Source organism: Pezoporus wallicus, unplaced genomic scaffold, assembly GCF_028554395.1.
Source record: "Pezoporus wallicus isolate ANWC-B61680 ecotype Strahan unplaced genomic scaffold, APGP_CSIRO_Pwel_v1 contig_5416, whole genome shotgun sequence".
NCBI classification, from domain to species: Eukaryota; Metazoa; Chordata; class Aves; order Psittaciformes; family Psittacidae; genus Pezoporus; species Pezoporus wallicus.
In genome coordinates, this window is record NW_026642898.1 from 182,066 (window position 1) to 200,944 (window position 18,879).

At 51.2% G+C, this 18,879-nt stretch overlaps 1 protein-coding gene across 2 annotated transcripts; it reads right to left on the reverse strand.

The window, feature by feature from the left end:
- Positions 1-1,060: 1,060 nt before the first annotated feature.
- LOC130611905 (GDNF-inducible zinc finger protein 1-like) lies at positions 1,061-16,776 on the reverse strand. Of its 2 annotated transcripts, none has more exons than XM_057433145.1 (7): positions 16,649-16,776; positions 7,891-9,201; positions 5,334-6,245; positions 3,480-3,574; positions 3,132-3,299; positions 2,225-2,382; positions 1,061-1,306 (listed from the first exon to the last, which is right to left on the reverse strand). In XM_057433145.1, exons 2-7 carry the CDS (start codon positions 9,198-9,200, stop codon positions 1,061-1,063), a joined length of 2,889 nt encoding a protein of 962 aa, XP_057289128.1. In that variant the 5' UTR covers position 9,201; positions 16,649-16,776. The 2 variants fall into 2 exon arrangements, with proteins under 2 accessions (XP_057289128.1, XP_057289127.1); XM_057433144.1 differs by having other exon boundaries at positions 7,861-9,201.
- Positions 16,777-18,879: the final 2,103 nt, after the last annotated feature.

Here is an 18,879-nt window from a genome sequence, read left to right on the forward strand (position 1 = left end):
ACCCGGTGTGACTGTTCGATGACAGGCTAGAACACCCCATGAGGACCCTGACCCCAGACCAAGAGGCTGCTGCACGGGAGGAAGGGGAATTACCACATGGATCCCCACAGCTCGCTCCCTCCTCCTCCTCCTCAGCAAGCTTCTTCCTCGGCCTCCCCTACTTGCCACAGCCCGAAGCAACCCCACCATCACGCCTCCCCGGCCGAAAGAGCGCGCAGGAGCCCTGGGACGGGTGACGGGTAACGGGGCCGGGCGGTACCTGCAGACCCGCCGCTGAGGCGGATCCCCCGGGCCCGCTTCCCTTCCCCTTCAGAAAGGGCCCCGCAGCTCACGGGAACGTCGGGAGCCAGCCCCGCTACGTCCCCAGGCCGGACCGGCGGCGGGGCGGGCGGGCAGGGGATCACAGCGGGCACCGGAGGCGGAAAGGCCTCCGCATGGGGGACCGGGACGAAGCCGCCACAGCTCCCGGGTGAGGACCGGCTGCAGCCGGGCGCGGAAGGAACCCCTGGGCCCACTCTCACCGGGTCCGGCCCGCAGCCCCCGGACCCCCTGCACTCACCGGGCCGGGCCGGGCCGTGCCGTGCCGCTCCTCAGGGCTCAGGCTGCAGGCGGCGGCCGGAAGCGCTGACGCGGGTGCCCCCGCCCTGACAACGGCCGTTGGCGACGCGCAGGAAGTGACGTCAAAGCTGCGCGACGGGCGTTGCTAGGCTACGCGGCCTAACGGCGGCCCTGCGGAACCTCCGGTTTTGGGGCTCCACCGTCCCAAATGAAGGAGTTTTCTGCTCAAAGCCACGGCCATGAATGAGTCACGGAAGGGGGGCGCGATGAGCGCGTCTTTATTCACATAAAAAAGGCAGATGTGTACAGCGACGGCGCCCAGGGCATTGGCACTGTCCCAGCCTTGGTTAAAACCCATAACTCCGTACAGACCCAAACCCAACTCTTCTAACGGGAATTAGGGCCCGCTCCTCTGCCAGCTCCCCCACACAGGGCTGCAGAGCCCATGCGGCCACGGCAGCAAGCTTTTGAGGTCATTTAGTGCTAAAGAGGGTAAATTCCGTTATAAACATGAAAGGGCGGGAGCGGTGTCCTCTGTGTCACCAACACCCGGCGGCACCGGGTCCCTCTGCTGAAGAGCAGCGCTCTCTGGTTTATAGAGTTTATCTTGGTCAACTGACCAGACCTCCGGAGCGCAGGCCTCACCCACAAAGGCCCCCGAGAACGGCTCTATTTTGGACCAGTTGTGGTCTTTTTTGGTCGTAAGATCTATCAAGAAGCTTCTCCAGTGAGCACTGCGGTCATGAACCTAGGGAAATAAAAGGGGAACAATTAATGACAGTGAGTTTAATAACAAAACATTTCATCCAGTGCAAAATCATCGAATGGTGCTGGGTTTAACACTGTGCTTGAATGAAAAGCTGAGCTCTGAATCATGGAATGGTTTTGGGTTGAAGGGATCTTAAAGCTCCTCCAGCTCCAAGCCCTGCCACGGGCAGGGACCCCTTCCACTAGAGCAGCTTGCTCCAAGCCCCTGTGTCCAACCTGGCTTTGAACACTGCCAGGGATGGGGCAGCCACAGCTTCTCTGTGATTCCACCAGGAAGATTCCACCCTTTTAAGGAACGAATCCTTCCTCAGAGGTTTTCTAGGCTGGATTCGCCTTAGGAAGACATTACAAGTACTTGGGAGACGAGTGGTTTGACAGCCAGCAGTGGGAGCTGCTGTGCTGCTCACGGAGGAAAACTGCACATTCAGAAATGCAGCTTTAAAAGCTGTTTTTTTAAAGCTCTCTATATTTTAAAAAGATGGTCAATCAATTCCTCAACCCCAAATTTCATCACCAGTGTGATGAAACCAGGGACTGTAGTGATAGGACAAGGGGTGATGGGTTCAAACTGAAACAGGGGAAGTTCAGGTTGGAGATAAGGCAGAAGCTCTTCCCTGTGAGGGTGCTGAGGTGCTGGCACAGGGTGCCCAGAGAAGCTGTGGCTGCCCCATCCCTGGCAGTGTTCAAGGCCAGGTTGGACACAGGGGCTTGGAGCAAGCTGCTCTAGTGGAAGGGGTCATTGCCCCTGGCAGGGGTTGGAGCTGGAGGAGCTTTAAGGCCCCTTCAACCCAAACCATTCCATGATTCTATGATCCCTCCTTAAGGCAAAACCCTTCTCCCGGTAGTTAAGCATCACGACAGCAGCCTGCCCGCCACAGAGGCGCCGAGGGCCGCGTACCGAGACGTGTCTGCGCAGGGTGGACATGTCCGTGAAGGTCCTCTCGCAGGCTCGGCACTTGTAGGGCTTCTCACCGGTGTGAATGCGCTGGTGGCGGCGCAGCGCGCCCTGCTGGGTGAACGCCTTCCCGCACTGCTCGCAGAAATAGGGGCGCGTCTCTGGAACAAGGGAAGAGCGGCGTTAGGAGGCAGCTCCTCCGGATTTCAACGGATAAAAAGCACGAAGAGCTTCTAAATGATCAATACGGATTCAATGGTGCGGATGGAAATGAGGCTGTGATCAGTGGAAAGCATGAGAACAGCTCTCCCCATCTTACACGGGCAACAGCAGGAATTCCAGCTGCTCCCTGTTCCATCCTTCCTCAGCACAAACCAGGCCTCTTGACAAGCATCATCCATACAAGCACAAGTGTGATGGGGAAGGGCTGAGGGACCTGGGGGGTTCAGTGTGGAGAAGAGAAGGCTCAGGGGGGACCTGATGGCTCCCTACAAGTGCCTGACAGGAGGATGGAGCCAGGAGGGGCTGGGCTCTGCTCCCAAGGAACAAGGGATGGGACAAGAGGAAACGGCCTCAAGCTGCCCCAGGGCAGGTTTAGATGGAGCTGAGGAACAATTCCTGCCCCAGGGGGTGCTCAGGCATTGGAACAGGCTGCCCAGGGCAGGGCTGCAGGCACCGTCCCTGCAAGGGTTCACACCCCATGGAGACGAGGCCTCAGTGTCATGGGTTAGTGGTGGCCTTGACAGTGTTGGGAATGGTTGGACGGGGTGAGCTTGAAGGTCCTGGTTAATTTTATTATACATGTATGATATAAAAGCAGTTGTGGAATAAAATGTCACCATCCAAACTGGGAAGACCCAAGCTCCCAGTGCCATTTACTTTTCCATCCCTGAACCATTTGCTTCATTACCTGCATGGACGTTACTGTGCTGGGCCAGGGAGGCCCTCAGCCCAAATGTCTTCCCACACACCCCACACTTGTAGGGTTTGGCTCCCAGGTGGCATCTTTTATGGCACTTCAGGTATTCGTTGGTGGCAAAATGTTTTCCACACACGTCACATTTGAAGAGGCGCTCTCCTGAGGCACGAGGAAAAGACATTCTGAATTCCTGCAGCTGAGGTTAGTGCTTCAGAGCTGGGTTTTAAATGGCTTTCTATCCCTAGGTCCTTCTTCAAAACCCTACCAGTGATTTCCAGCGGCATAAAGGGAGGTGACGGGAGAAAAGAGATGGAAGGAACAGATGTATTTATCACCTACCTGTGTGGGTCCTTTTGTGGCCAGTGAGTTTCCCTTTGTCAGCAAAGCAAGCCCCACAGTCCTCACAGATATATGGCTTTTCCCCTGTATGGGACCTACACGAAGAGAGACACAAGGGACAACAAATTAGCTCTTGTAACGTATTCTTTAAATACTCTATCTGAAATTGTATTCTGCACACTTCATTTTTTCAATGCAGTGGAAAAAAGCACAATCTGCTCACTCAGGAGACAGAATGTTTAAAACAAGGAGAGGTGCTATAATAAAGCACTAAAACTCCCACTTCAGTTTCACCCTTTCCTCACTCAGGCACTACAAACCCACCTCTCCCACAGGTTACACCTCACAGAACTGGCATCAGAAGGGAGGAAGCAGGGATGACAAGCTGCTGCTGTGCAAGAGACTGAATGCACTTCCAGACTGTCCCCAGCACAACGCCAGCCGCAGATCCCTTGCGAGACTGTGGGCCATGTTCTTGGCTCCTGTGATGCTGCAGCATCATGCCCTCCAGGCTGCAAACTCTAACTGGCAGGATACTCCCATTTTTTAGGCAAAAGGCACCAAGGAAAGTCAGGCAAACAGTGTTCCTGCACACATGCCGCATGCCTGACTTTAAACCAGCTCAAATCAGAGAAAGTCTGAGCCTACGTTTTGGTCTAACACTGTGCTGAGTCCCCTTATTCCAAGCCAAACAGCAGGATGTGCAAAATCACAACTCATTTGGAGCTGTCAGGCAAAACGCTGCTAATTGAGACAGCAGCTATCCAACACAAACCTCAAGGGTGACTGTTCTGTTGCAGTCACACTGTGTCTTACATGTGGCACATCTCTGCTGTGCTCCAGCTGACAGATTAGCCAAACATTTCAGATGCCTACAAGAAACCTGGAGAGGGGCTTTGGACAAGGGCTTGTAGGGACAGGCCAAGGGGAATGGCTTGAACCTGCCAGAGGGGAGACTGAGCTGAGCTCTTAGGCAGAAGCTCTTCCCTGGGAGGGTGCTGAGGCGCTGGCACAGGGTGCCCAGAGAAGCTGTGGCTGCCCCATCCCTGGCAGTGTTCAAGGGCAGGTTGGACACAGGGGCTTGGAGCAAGCTGCTCTAGTGGAAGGGGTCCCTGCCCGTGGCAGGGGATTGGAATTGGAGGAGCTTTAAGATCCCTTCAACCCAAACCATTCCATGATTCTATGTCCTGCTGGTCCTGAATCACCACTTTTTAAACCCCTTAGGAGACAGAAGCAAGCTGCAGATCCCACTGCATGGGGCCAGTCTCCAGTAACAGGATTTCCCTCCCCTAGCTGAGCCCTCCAACATTTAACCTCCTCTTCTAAACTGTGCTCCCCACTTGGAAAATGTTTGGGAGTTCTATGGGATGATTCACCCCCTCTTGGGAGAGGACACAGTGAACAGAAACACCACCAGAGAGCAATTCATCCAGCCTAATGACTACAGAGGGAGTCCAGATGGGAAGACCAGCTTCTGTACTGCACACCACAAGTGAAATCCCACACTAAGTGACTTGCTCGGTGTCACACAGAGGGAGCAGAGCTCAGCACTGGGATCCCTGAGGTCCCTGACTCACTCTGTGTTACTTCTAATCACTGCAGGCCATCATCTCGTTGTGAAGGCTGACTCCAATGACTGCCTTTTGCTCACCAGTTTGCCAGGGGCATCCATTCCCAAACCCCTGCCCAAAGTGATGCAATGGCCAGATGCTGACACTGCCTTTATGTAAGAGAATTAATCACAGATCCTATAGGACAAAATGTGACGAGAATGAGTTGGAACTGGGACGTCAGAGGAGGAAGAGATGAAGCATGCAGGAAGCAGGAACAGGAGCAGGGGTGCTGCAGGCTGACCTGGTGTGGATCTTCAGCTGCGACGGCTGAGTGAATCTGGAGTGACAAATGCCACATTCATAAGGTTTTTCTCCCGTGTGTGTCCGCATGTGGAACACAAGGGCTGTCCTGGAGCTCAGGATCTTCCCACAGACAGAGCAGAGCGGGCGCTTGACTCTGCCTTCGTGCTTCCGCATGGAATGGGTCCTCACATCCCGCTTCCTTTTGAAAGTCGCGTTGCAGAGGCTGCAGGCAAACTGCCTCTCCTCAGTGTGGACGCAGGCCCGGTGCTCCTTCCAGCTGTTGTAGCTGGCAAAGGACTTGCTGCAGATGTCACACTGGTACACCTTACCTGGCAGGCACTGGTGGACATCTCTGCAGTGATCCACGTACTTCTTCCGGGATACAAACTGCTCCTTGCACTTCTCACACCGGATCACATAAGCGGATTTCTTCTGCATCCTGCTTTTATTTACCTTCTTTACCTTAAACTCTTCATCTGATGCATGCTCCTCATGATCCTTCTCATTGGGGTATTCATCCTCCTCAGCGTCCTCCTCAGCACAGACCTCGTTGTCTCTGCTATCATCAGCTTCCGAGTACCCCGCATCATCATCTGCCACCTCTTCGCCCTTCACACTCATTTCGCCTTCATCTTCACCCACGTCTTCACACCTTGCTTCACCTTCCTCACGCTTCTGCTTCTGCTCTTGCTCACTGCTACAGTCTGCTCCAGCAGCAGATGAACCCCCAGGTTCTTCCTCACAACTCGTGGTCTCTTCATGCCTCAGCCATTCACGCTCTGACGTCCCAGCCCACGTCTCTCTGTCAGGACCTCTGTCACAGCTCGCAGGGTCTGGCTGATGCTCAGGTGGCACCACCATCCAATAGACAGGCACAAGCTGCCTCTGCTGCCCAGCCTCGTGGGTTTTCCTGCAAGACAAACAAACCACAGAGCACAACTTCAGTGAGTTTCATTGTTTCAGCTCAGACATGTTTGCCTTGGAGGAAGAGTCGTTTCCTTTTCATTGTTCTTCAAACCATTTGAGATATTACAGCACGTGTGGAGAGCCAAACAAACAGGGAAACTTTGGGCAGAGTTGGAGCAGGGAATCAAAGAGAATTAAAATATCTCAGTTCATAGAACCCCGGACTGGTTTGGGTTCGAAAGAACCTTAAGATCACCCAGTTCCAACCCGCTGCCATGGGCAAGGGTACCTCATACTAGACCATGCTGTCCAAGCCCTGTTGAACCTGGCCTTGAACACTGCCAGGGATGGGGCAGCCACAGCTTCTCTGGGTACCCTGGGTACCTCTGGGTACCCGCCTCAGCACCCTCACAGGGAAGAGCTTCTGCCTTATATCCAACCTGAACTTCCCTGTTTAAGTTGCTTTAACACCACTGTGAAGGAACAAAACAGAATCCCTTGTAAGCCAAACAGTTTGCTTATTGCTACTCAGTGAGCAGAAGAAGCTGTATCACTGCACTCACAACCCATCTGGAATGTTTTCCCTGCTACTGGACTGACTTTGACATATTTCAAAGGGAAGCTGAGCTCCAGCTACCTCCGGTCCCCCACAGGCAGGCTATGGGGTATGGAGCTCTTTGACATGTACAGTGGCTTTCTGCAATTGTGGAAACTACTGTGCAATTCCAACATCTTGTTTTCAGTCAGGCAGTGCTCAGTAAGCCTGTCTGGAAGCTCAGACCACCCAGCAAAATGGCACAAAGGGCGTGGGGCCCACGAAAACTGCACTAAAAAGCACCACAGTGCCCTGACATTTATGAAATAAACACACCTCTGCTCTGGAGCCAGGCTGAGAGAGCTGGGCTGGGGCAGCCTGGAGAAGAGAAGACTCCTGAAGGGGAGACCTGAGAGCAGCTCCAGTGCCTGAAGGGGCTGCAGGAAAGCTGGAGAGGGGCTTGGGACAAGGGATGTAGGGACAGGCCAAGGGGAATGGCTTGAACCTGCCCGAGGGGAGACTGAGCTGAGCTCTTAGGCAGAAGCTCTTCCCTGTGAGGGTGCTGAGGCGCTGGCACAGGGTGCCCAGAGAAGCTGTGGCTGCCCCACCCCTGGCAGTGTTCAAGGCCAGGTTGGACACAGGGGCTTGGAGCAAGCTGCTCTAGTGGAAGGGGTCCCTGCCTGTCGCAGGGCTTGGAGCTGGAGGAGCTTTAAGGCCCCTTCAACCCAAACCATTCCATGATTCTGTGAAATGGGGATTTTTCTTGTGCATTTTAAACAGATGATCATTCTTTTCAGGCTCCCGTTTAAAAACCCACATCTGAAGTGTCCACAATCACCCCCAAGTTCTGATTGCACAAGTCCCCTTTGATTCAACAGGAAACATTCCCCTAAATTCCCAGTCTGGGGGACCTCAATTCAGTACCCCAGACTGAGTCCTGGATGAGGTCAATGGGAAAAAATCTGTCCCAATTTCAACACACTTCTGATCAGATCCAAGGAAGTCTGGAACTAAACCAGGGAGGACTTTGGGAACGCTGTTACCCTGTTGCTCAGGGGGAAAACACCCATTCCTACCTGCACACACACACACACACACGCAGGGAATGCTGTACCTTACATGAGCACTGTAAGCAGACCTGTGAGCAAAGCTGGCAGGGCAGCGCTCACACTTGTAGGGCTTCTTCCCGGTGTGTGTTCGCATGTGGACTCTCAGGGCACACTTGGAGCTGACAACCTTGTCACAGCACGGGCAGGCCTGGGCATGCTGCTGCTGCCTGGGCACCCTGTGCACGTGGTCGCTTGTGGCCTTCTGGCGCTTAAACCTCTTGTCACAGAAGACGCAGGAGAAGCCCTGCTCGCAGCCATGAATAGTGATGTGGTGCTGCTGGAGGCTCTGGGGAGTGGGGAAGAGCTGCTTACACCTACTGCAGCTGTACTTGATGGCTGGGTTTGGGTTGTGTCTGAGGGCCACGTGTGACTGGCGCTGCTCGGTGACACGGAGCGACTCGTTGCACTGCTCACACGCCATCTGCGGCAGTGCCTTCGCCACACGCCGCAGGGGTTTCCTCCGCCCTGCTTTAGTGGCAAATTTGGAAATGAAACTGTTCTCCTCCTCCCACTGCTCAGACAGAGTGTTCTTCATGACGACACAGGCTTCCTCTGACTCAGCCTGGCTCAGGAGGGAACGACTGCTCTTGTTTTGCAGACTAACGACATCCACGCTGAGTCTGCTTCTGGGTCCTGCCTGGTTACACCTTGGTAGCTTTGCCACCCTGGGTTTTGGGCCTGGAAAAGCCATGTCCGCTTGCTCCAGGCTCGCTGGTTGCCCTTCAATGAGTTCATACCCAGCCAGCAGCTTTTTATGCTTCTGCCTATCCCACAGTTTCCTCTGCACAGGTATTGCCACGACTTGGGAAGAGTTACTCAGCTTGTGGCTCTCCTCCAGCTGGATGCGCGGCCACTGCGGCCCCCCACTCTCTGTGCACAGCTGACCTTTAAGGTGCAGGCTCAGATCCAAGCCCTTCCTGCCCTCTGCCTTCACCTCCTCACAAATGTCAAGCAAATCCTTGCATTCGAGTCTTTCGGCTATTTCTTTCATCCGGTGCAGCTTTTCTGCCTCAATCTCCACTTCTGCAGTGTAAATGAACTCCAGGAAGGAGGTGAACTCCTCCGTGTAAATGTCCTGCAGAGTCACCGTGCAGTTCTTGGTGTCCAGCATCTCATCGTGCAGGAAAAGCCCCTTGAAATAGTTGCTGGAAGCTGCCAGGACAGCTTTGTGCACCAGGAACTCCTCCTGAATTCCCAGGTGCTGTGTGTGAACCGTCACATCACAGAGGTGACCGAACTGGTACAGGGAGTGCAGAGCCCGCAGGAGGTTGGGAGCAGCAACTTTGGATTTCATTCGAATTTTCTTCTTCTCCATCCTGCCAGGAAGAACAGACAAGGTTTGAATGCTCAGGCTCCTCTTTCATGAGCACTGACATACAATAACATCATGCCCCTGTCTGTGACAGGGGCTTGGAGCTGGATGAGCTTTAAGGTCCCTTCAACCCAAACCCCTCTGATTCTGTGATCATGCACTTCAGAAAAGCTCAGTGGAGCTCCATGTCCTAATTCCTCACTTAGGAGACATGGTAAAGACCTCAAGGTTACTTCTATCAACGCAACCATCATCAGCAAACACACGTGGATTATTACAGGCACAGACTGAGATCTGCACTCCAGGATAACCCTTCAGAGGGAATATTCTGTAGCCCAGTAATGAAATACAAGCAACGTGATTGACTCAGCTTAATACTAAACCATTCTTCACCAGGCACTTTTCAACAGTAGCAGTCACAACAGTTTAGAATGGAAACAAGGATCTTTCCCCACCCTTCTTGCAGCGCAGGGTAACTGAAGCGTAGCAAGTTGCTTCCCTTGTGATGGGTTCCAGGCTGGTGTTGAAACAGAGCCATGTTTTCACAGCCACATCAGGCTCCACTCCTGCGCCAGGCAGCCCCTCGGGCCAAAGCAGGGGAAGAAATCTTTGGATCGGGTTCAATTCTGTCTCTGCTCTAATTCCCCACGTTCACAATCAGACCTGGGGGTTAATAACGCCAGTTGGCAAACTTCTATTGCATTTGGCCACTTAAATAATGCCCAGGGACAAACCAGAGCTAGAAATAGCTATGCTATTTTTGAGGAGGTAATAGCGGTTTCTTTGGACAATATTCCAGAACTGCTCCTTCTCAGTCGACAGAGGGGTTAGAAGTTTTCTGACGCTTTCAGAAAGAACCATATGTCTTTCCCCACCAGCTCCAGAGGCAGACACCAGCAATTCTGACAGTAAATCCAATACCTGAGAACTCAGTGGCTCCCCTGTCTCAACCTGCACACGACATCTGCAATGCTGGCACATGAAGTCTCCTTTACCTTTGCCATAGGCCTTCAGATGCTCTGCTCCAATCCTCTAAGCTGTTTCTCCTGATCTAACCTAGTTTTTAAATGCCTATTGCTAGCACATGCTTACAGCAGCTTTGTAACCCGGGGAAGAACATCAGGCCAAGACAAACAGAGGAATCAGGTTGTTATTGCTTCAAGGCTCTGTCTAAGCTTGGCTCGCTGTGCTTCCCTCACTGCAATAATGGTTGGCAGAAAACAACACCCAATTCTACTTCCACTTCTGATCTAAATTATGTTTGACATTCTATTAAATACATTCCTGGCAGATAGAAACTGTCTGATTAAAAAGACAAATGCATCTTCAACATAAAGTACCAGGAAGTGAATACAATACATAGCCTGGAGTGAAGAGGTTTCAATAGCAAGCCTAAGAGACAGCTTTGAGAATCCTCTTCCTGTTACAAGCTATTGCAGCAAGCACCAGGAGGATAATCATCTTCTAATGGAGTCATTCAATGCTTGTGACACCCCAAAGGATGGTTTAAAAGCTGCATTTAAAGGTTTAAACTGATTTTCCTCTGACCCTATTAAGCGCCACTGGAGTGAGCAGAGCTGCACTCCCAGGAAACACACATTTTACTGCATAAAAAATATGCAAGTTTGAGTGATGCAGAACCCCCAGTATTTGTACTTAATTTGGGGGTTGATCCTGTGCACCCGATGCACTCCTGTGAGAGGTGCCACACCAATCAACAGGCCTGTGTGGGCTATCAGGCTTCCCCCCTTGCAAGGTGTAGAACCTCCTTGCTCTGTACTCTGCACTCCTCACTGCCACAGAAGTCAGAGGTGTTTACTCAAGGAAAACCAAAGTATTACTACAGGAATAACAGCTGGGAAAAGTAAACACAAAACAGGTTTGAAACATCCCACAGAAGCTAGAAACTGAGGAGGGGATGTGCAAAACAGCACAGCCAGATCCCTACAACCACACAGTAACCCATGGTCTCTGCCTTACCAGTTCTGGCCTGCATAGCTCCCAGCTCAGTATCTGGCTACTCCTTACCAACAACCACCACCTTACACAGAGACGTAACCCCATCAGCTCCTACAGCATGCTTGCAGGCAGCAGGAAGAAGCACAGATCTGGAGTTTAACACCTATATCCATCCCACAAATTCACAACAGCTTCCACTTATCTGTCCCCAGCTTGTCCTGCTTAATGGCTTCCAACAGGATATCCTTCCTCATCCCTGTGCAGGCCTGACCCTGGGCTGAGCTGCTCACCCACTAGCAGTGCTTAAAGAAATCAATGAGCACAGCACGTGCTAATTTCCTCCTGCTCCTCTTTAAGATCCCCATCTGTGATAAATACCTGATACACACTCCCCTGTGAGCTCTGCTGAAGTGAGTATCTGATACTAAGCCAAAGGGAGCAGTAGGTTCCAACATCACCTCTTTAGTTCAGCTGGTTCTAGATTAAATCAGACTGCAATGTCTTGCCAATGAAAAATGCCACAAATCAATCAAGTCTCACTGGTTCTTTTTCTTCAGGAGCAATGAGACTGTGCTGCTTGTTCCCATTTGGAGAGGAAACTGAGCTTTAGCGGAATACAGTTTGTTTTCCCATGTTTTACAGTTTCATGAGGTTGAGTCAAACACTGTGTAAGATTATTATTCCCCCCCAGAAAGCCCAGCTAATAGACTTCCAAGTGTTTGGCTTTCCCCCTGGGAGTAAGGAGGCAGCCCAGTGAAACAGGAAAGCTATTTCAGTCCTTACTCTTTGCACTTCATTAACACCTAATGACAAGAGAAGATCCCTGAGGAATTCCCATCTGCAGCAATGGGAATGCGGGTGACAAATGTCACAGTAAATCATCCAGTTATTGAATTAAAGGACATATTTTGTTCTAATTAAAGGTTGATGTTGGCTTGAAATAACCACCAGTAACTGACAGGAAAAATAACACTAACATCATCAACAGCGTAAGGTTTAATTCTGTGCTTCCACTGACACCCCTGTGTCCGTAATCCTGGCTCTCAGCCCAAACTCCATCTGTACACCAAGTATTCCCAGAGCTGCACTCATCTCCCACCTTGCCATGTTCTGGCCAGCCCAAACCCCAGGATGATCAGCACCTCTCCCTCCTGCTCCACTTCAAACCCCCCTTACCCCTGCAGGACAAGCTCCCAGTGGTGCTGTAGGGCGTCCATGAAGGTGCAGTGCAGCAGGAGAAGAGCACTGAGCTGCTCCACAACCCCTCCGCTGTTCTCTCCCACCCTCAGGAACCCCCTCGGAGCTGCTTTCAGGAAACAGCAGGTCTCACAGAGCACTGGGAGGGAGATCCCGCTGCTCCCTGCAGGTCACTACTGCTTAGGAAGCAAAAGGGAGCTGCTTGGAGGTTAACAGCACCAGAGACACCCATCCTGCTGCACCCTGAAGCTGCTTCAATGGGAGGCATCAAATGAAAACGTTTTTTTCCACATACTGCATGGTCTGGAAAAAGGGAATAAATACTTTCCATTTGCCTGGAAAAAGGGAATAAATACTTTAAAGAATTTGCATGTATCCAACATTTACAGAAAACATCATTAACCCTCAAAAAACCCTACTGCAAAAGCCAAAGTGTATTTCAATTCAGTTACAGCTCTTGATAAAGACACTGGAATAGAATCATAGAATCCCAGCCTGGTTTGCATTGGAAAGGACTTTAAAACTCATCCAGTTCCAACCCCTGCCTTGGCCAGGGACCCCTTCCACTGGAGCAGCTTGCTCCAAGCCCCTGTGTCCAACCTGGCCTTGAACACTGCCACTTGAACACTTTGTGGGCAGCCACTTTGTAAGTACAACTGCTTTAAAACCAAAGCCTAACAGGGGTTTCCAGCCTCCAGAAAGAGACTTCCATTTGCTCTGTGCAGTAGTGCTTTTCGTTTTGTTAATGATGCAATGACACGGGCAACAGCAGCTCCCCAGTTTAGGATGATTTAACACAGCAAATGAAGACGTGTGGTAAATGTTTCTAAATATTCCGATTAAATAGGTAAAAAAGTGAGTAACTCTCAAGATTTAAATAAAGCAAATACCTAAATATTTGTATTAAAAAGTAAATATTCCTAAGTACTTGGATTAAATAAGAGTAAATATTCCCACATATTTAGATTAAATAAAGGAGGAAATATTTCTAGGTATTTAAATGAAAAAGTAATTATTCCTGAATGTTTAGGTTAAAAGGTCAGGTTTTGCTGCCCAGAGAAGCTGTGGCTGCCCCATCACTGGCAGTGTTCAAGGCCAGGCTGGACACAGGGGCTTGGAGCAAGCTGCTCCAGTGGAAGGGGCCCCTGCCCGTGGCAGGGCTTGGAGCTGGAGGAGCTTTAAGGTCCCTTCCAACCCGAACCAGGCTGGGATTCTATAAATAAATAAAACATTCTAAATATTTAAATCCAATAGTTACAAAGTAAATATTTCTGAAGATTCTATTTATTGTGCATGTTTCTAAGCCATCCTTGCTCCTTGGATGTTCACTGTTCACATCTACTGTGCAGTTTCTATGGGCCAGAGCCTCACCTGGTGTGATACTGGAGAGCCCTTTGAAGGTACAATGATTTATACCCCCAAATATCACGGAGGAAAATCCCAATCAATCAATCAATCACACTGCACACTTCTCCTGTTACTGCACACAAACACACCCTGCTTTTGCAGCATGTACACAAGCCCCGGTTGCTTGGTTTCCTCCAAGCCCTCTGAATTGGATCTTCAGTTTCAGGGAAGTGAGGAGGAAAATCTTACTTATTTTCCCAGTAAGGGTTCCTTTAAACTCTCAATAGCTGCATGCATGTGTACAACAAAGGGCCCTGATCCTGCAAACAAAATGAGAACCCCCAAAGTATCAATGGTGTTAGGAAAAAAACCCAAACCCAAACCCAAGAGCCCTGATATGCTTTTACCTGATCATCTTTATCCTCTGCAGGAACTGCCCAAATATCCCTCTGAAGTGCTGCTACAGTGTAAGGACATGTAACTGCTCCTCCATAGCTGGCAACAGCCGGGCAAAAGTAGCTTGGCAAAACAAGACTAACATGGGTAGAGAGTAACAGCAGCCCAACACCCAAATCCTGACCAATACAACAAACCCCTCAAGAGGGGATACTCAAGATCACACAAACATCCACGAGCACACAAGCTGCCCTAAGCAAAGGGCAATATGACTCATGGCAAGACCTCCCCTCAGTCCTCAAATCGCAGAATCATAGAATCGTTAGGGCTGGAAAGGACCCTAAGATCATCCAGTTCCAACCCCCCTGCCATGGGCAGGGACACCTCACACTAAACCATGGTACCCAAGGCTCTGTCCAACCTGGCTTTGAACACTGCCAGGGATGGAGCATTCACAACCTCCCCGGGCAACCCATTCCAGTGCCTCACCACCCTCACAGTAAAGAACTTCTTCCTTATATCCAATCTAAACGAGCCTTTCCTGTTCTATGTTCTCCCATTTGTGCTTTGTTTCTTTTCCTGTACAGTCAGGAAATGTTTGCCTGTCTTAAAGACTGGTTGTGATGATAAAAACACACTGGGAGCAGGAAGATAAGAAGCTAATATAGGTGAAAAAGAGTATTATGACAACATAAGTTACTCAACTGTACTAATCATTGGGAAAATGTACCTGGGTCGGAGCAATCCCAGGCACAGCTACAGGTTGGGCAGAGAAGAGATTGAGAGCAGCCCAAGGAGAAGGACTTGGGGGTGTTGGTTGATGAGAAAATGAACATGAGCCGGCTTCAGTGTGCACTTGCAGCCCAGAAAGCAACCGTATCCTGGGCTGCATCCAAAGGAGCGTGACCAGCAGGTCATGGAGGTGATCCTGCCCCTCTGCTCTGCTCTGGTGAGACCTCACCTGGAGCATTGTGTGCAGTTCTGGGGTCCTCAACATAAAAAGGACATGGAACTGTTGGAACAAGTCCAGAGGAGGCCACGAGGATGCTCAGGGACTGCAGCACCTCCTGTATGGAGACAGTTGGGTCTGTTCAGCCTGGAGAAGAGAAGCTGCATGGAGACCTCAGAGCAGCTTCCAGTATGTGAAGGGGGCCTAGAGGGATGCTGTGGAGGGACTCTTCATGAGGGACTGTAGTGACAGGACAAGGGGTAACGGGTTAAAACTGAAACAGAGGAAGTTTAGATTGGATCTAAGGAGGAAATTCTTTCCTGTGAGGGTGGTGAGGCACTGGAATGGGTTGCCCAGGGAGGTTGTGAATGCTCCATCCCTGGCAGTGTTCAAGACCAGGTTGGACAGAGCTTTGGGTGACAGTTTAGTGTGAGGTGTCCCTGCCCATGGCTGGGGCTGGAACTGGATGATCTTAAGGTCCTTTCCAAACCTAACTGTTCTAGGATTCTATGATTCTAAGATTAAGCCTATTCACCTAAGTCCCCACATGAGGCAGACCCCCAGTTTGGTACGTCAGCACGCTGAGGGAACTAACAGCAGCACCTCTCCTGCTGCACCTTCTGGCCTGTTTGTTCGTGCTGGATAAACCGAGGAATTGCATCCCAACCCTCCTGCACATCACTGGGCAAACTCCTGCAGGAGCCATTTAGGGCTGAATGGTTACTGTTTGTTTCTAAACAGAGAACTTTGGTTTCTGCCTTTCTAAAACCAGTATGGTGCCTTTGAGACACGACTATAACTACTCATGTGAGCTAATCGAGGCTAACCACACTTCCCAGGTGGGACAGCACTAATATAATCCCAGCAGAAAGATACCACAGCATGTTACTCTTTACACCACCAGCACAATACAGGTGTGATGATCTCCTGGTTTTGCTGCTTCCTTTGTGCAGACAACACGTTTATGTGCACGGGTCACCCTGGGCCTTTGCAGGAAATCACAAGTCACAGAATGGTTTGGGTTGGAAGGGACCTTAAAGCTCCTCCAGCTCCGACCCCCGCCACGGGCAGGGACCCCTTCCACTGGAGCAGCTTGCTCCAAGCCCCTGTGTCCAACCTGGCCTTGAACACTGCCAGGGATGGGGCAGCCACAGCTTCTCTGGGCACCCTGTGCCAGCGCCTCAGCACCCTCACAGGGAAGAGCTTCTGCCTCAGAGCTCAGCTCAGTCTCCCCTCAGGCAGGTTCAAGCCATTCCCCTTGGCCTGTCCCTCCATCCCTTGTCCCAAGCCCCTCTCCAGCTTTCCTGCAGCCCCTTCAGGCACTGGAGCTGCTCTCAGGTCTCCCCTTCAGGAGCCTTCTCTTCTCCAGGCTGCAATCAGACCCCAAACACCGGAGCTCGGAGCAGCCGCGGGCGGGCCGCTGAACCCTTACCCCGCACACCGGCTCCTGAGGCGCCGAGGCCCGCCCTGCTCCCGGACCGCGGTGGTCCCCCTTCCGCCGGGCCCAACGGCGGTACCGGTACCAGCCCCCGGCCCCCTCCGCGCCCTCCCGGGGCTGCCTCCCCGCTGCCCGGCCCCGCCATCCCCTCACTCCCGGCCTTACCCTGCCAGGCGGGGCTGCCCGCTCCCGCCTCAGCCGCGCTCCTCCCCGGTAACCACGGGTAACCCCCCCCGCCCTGCCGCGGAATGGTGCGGGCCCTGCTGCCCCAAAGCAACATGGCCGCCACGGCCTCACCTCATGGGCCGCCGGCCTGCTGCGGCCATCTTGAGTGAGGGAAGCGGCGGGGCAGGAGGAGGCGGCCATCTTGGGCGCGGGGGGGGCAGAAGTGGTGGTGCCGCCATCCGTGAGGCGATGCTGGGCAACGGCTCCGGAATTCCTCCAAAACCCTTCAGGTTTCCTTGCTTTTTGTTCCAGTTTTGCTCCGGTTTCACAGCACATCAAGGTCAGGGCCCCAGACCTAAAACCCCTTGGAGCTGTTGCCAGGGTTCAGTTCTCAGGTGTGGTTCAGCATCACCCCTGCATGTGCAGTTTGGACTACAGTAAATAACAGTTCCTGGGAGGACAGACTTGGGTTTTCCAGTGCTCCATCCGTATTAGGAGTCGTCTTTTGAAAGAAATCCATGCATTTTCATACCTTGTTTCTACAAACCTGAGCAAAGGATAAAAATCCAACCAAATAAAATCTGTTTGTTTTCATAGCTGCAAAGCGCGGTGGTTGGGTGTTAAATCACGTTAAACTGTGCCAATGGCTGTCTATAATGGGTTTGTTCCTCAGGTGAGTTTAATACATCTCTTTATCTTACAGCCCCTCTGGCTCTGGCAGCTCCTCCATCGCCACCAGCGTGTTATTGCCAGGGTGAAGAGATGGGTTTGAAGGGGCCTGATGCCAGGGAATCAAGGGTTAACGTTGTGCCTGCCTCCGTAAGCAGTCGTCGTGCTTGGTGCTTGGTGAAGCAGAACCGTAGGAGTCAAAGTTGCTGGAATGGTGAAGCAGAATTGTAGGAGTCACAGCTGCCAGGCAGAACTGTAGTAGGTAAGAGTCATAATTTAACATTTAAGACATTCTTGTTTAAATAGGATCCGAAAGAAAAGGAACAAAAGATAGCCAGAGTAACAACATTTACAAACTCGACAAGTTGCTGCTTCAAGATACATAAAACCGGCTTGTACCGAACCTGAGGTTTGGACAGGAGCCAAAACCCCATTGAGTCTGCCTGAAAGCAAGAGGTTACTCGCGGTGATGAAGAGGAACTTCATCCTCACGACCCCCTAACGACCACCACCGGGAGGCACTGCGCAGGCGCACCAATGGGACGAATGCCAGAAAACTAATTATAATCCTAGACGGGAATAGGTTTTGCATATGTATTAGGTGTGAAGCAGTCTCACCTTTAGGTAATCATTATATGTAATGTAAATGAACTGAGTGGCAAAGGAAAGGCGCGCATGCCTTTGGAGGAGGGATCCCCCATGTGCCTCAGCGCTGAATAAAAGCATACCTGCTTTACAACTTGAACGAGTTGTGGAGTCTATCCGTGTATCACTGGCAGCTCCAGCTCCTCCATCAACACCAGCACGTTACTGCCAGGGTGAAGAGATGGGTTTGCAGGAGCGGACTGAAGGGCCTGGGCTTTGCTGGGGTAAATCCGGGCTCAGGAGAAGCACAGACAGGGTCTCCCACCTCCCAGCCTGCTGTTCCTGCGGGATGAGCTGCTGCTTCCCAACGGCGACCCCAGCCTGCTGTCATGCAGCGCACGAAATGGTTTCAAACAGCCGCAGGCTGGGACTGAGGCACGCGTTTCTGAGCCATATGACAGATAAATTCCTCCTTGGATGTGGTTTTTAACTGAAGTACGGGTTTTAATCTTCACATTTTAACAGCTTGTAACAAGCTGGTGGGTGATGGTTGTGATTCCTTGAGGAAATGTATGATAAATTCCTCCATTAAAAATAACACCAGGAAGAGGCGGGTAGCACTGCCAGCTCCTCTGCTGCTTGCCTTTCTATACTGGGCACCCAAATCTGTACTGAGATCCTGTACTTATCAGGCTCCTGGCCTGATAAGAGAGCTATTGGATATTAGAACTGCTAGATACCCAAACTATTAGATATTGTAACTATTGGATAGTCAAATATTAGCTATTCAAACCGTTAGATATTAAAATTATTAGGGATTCAAACTGTTATATATGCAAACTATTAGATATGCAAATTTAGATATTCAAATATGAGTCAAACTATTGGATGGCCAAACTGTTAGATACTTAAATTACTGGATATTCAAACTATTAGATATTCAGACCAGTACATATTTGAACAGTTAGATAGTAGAA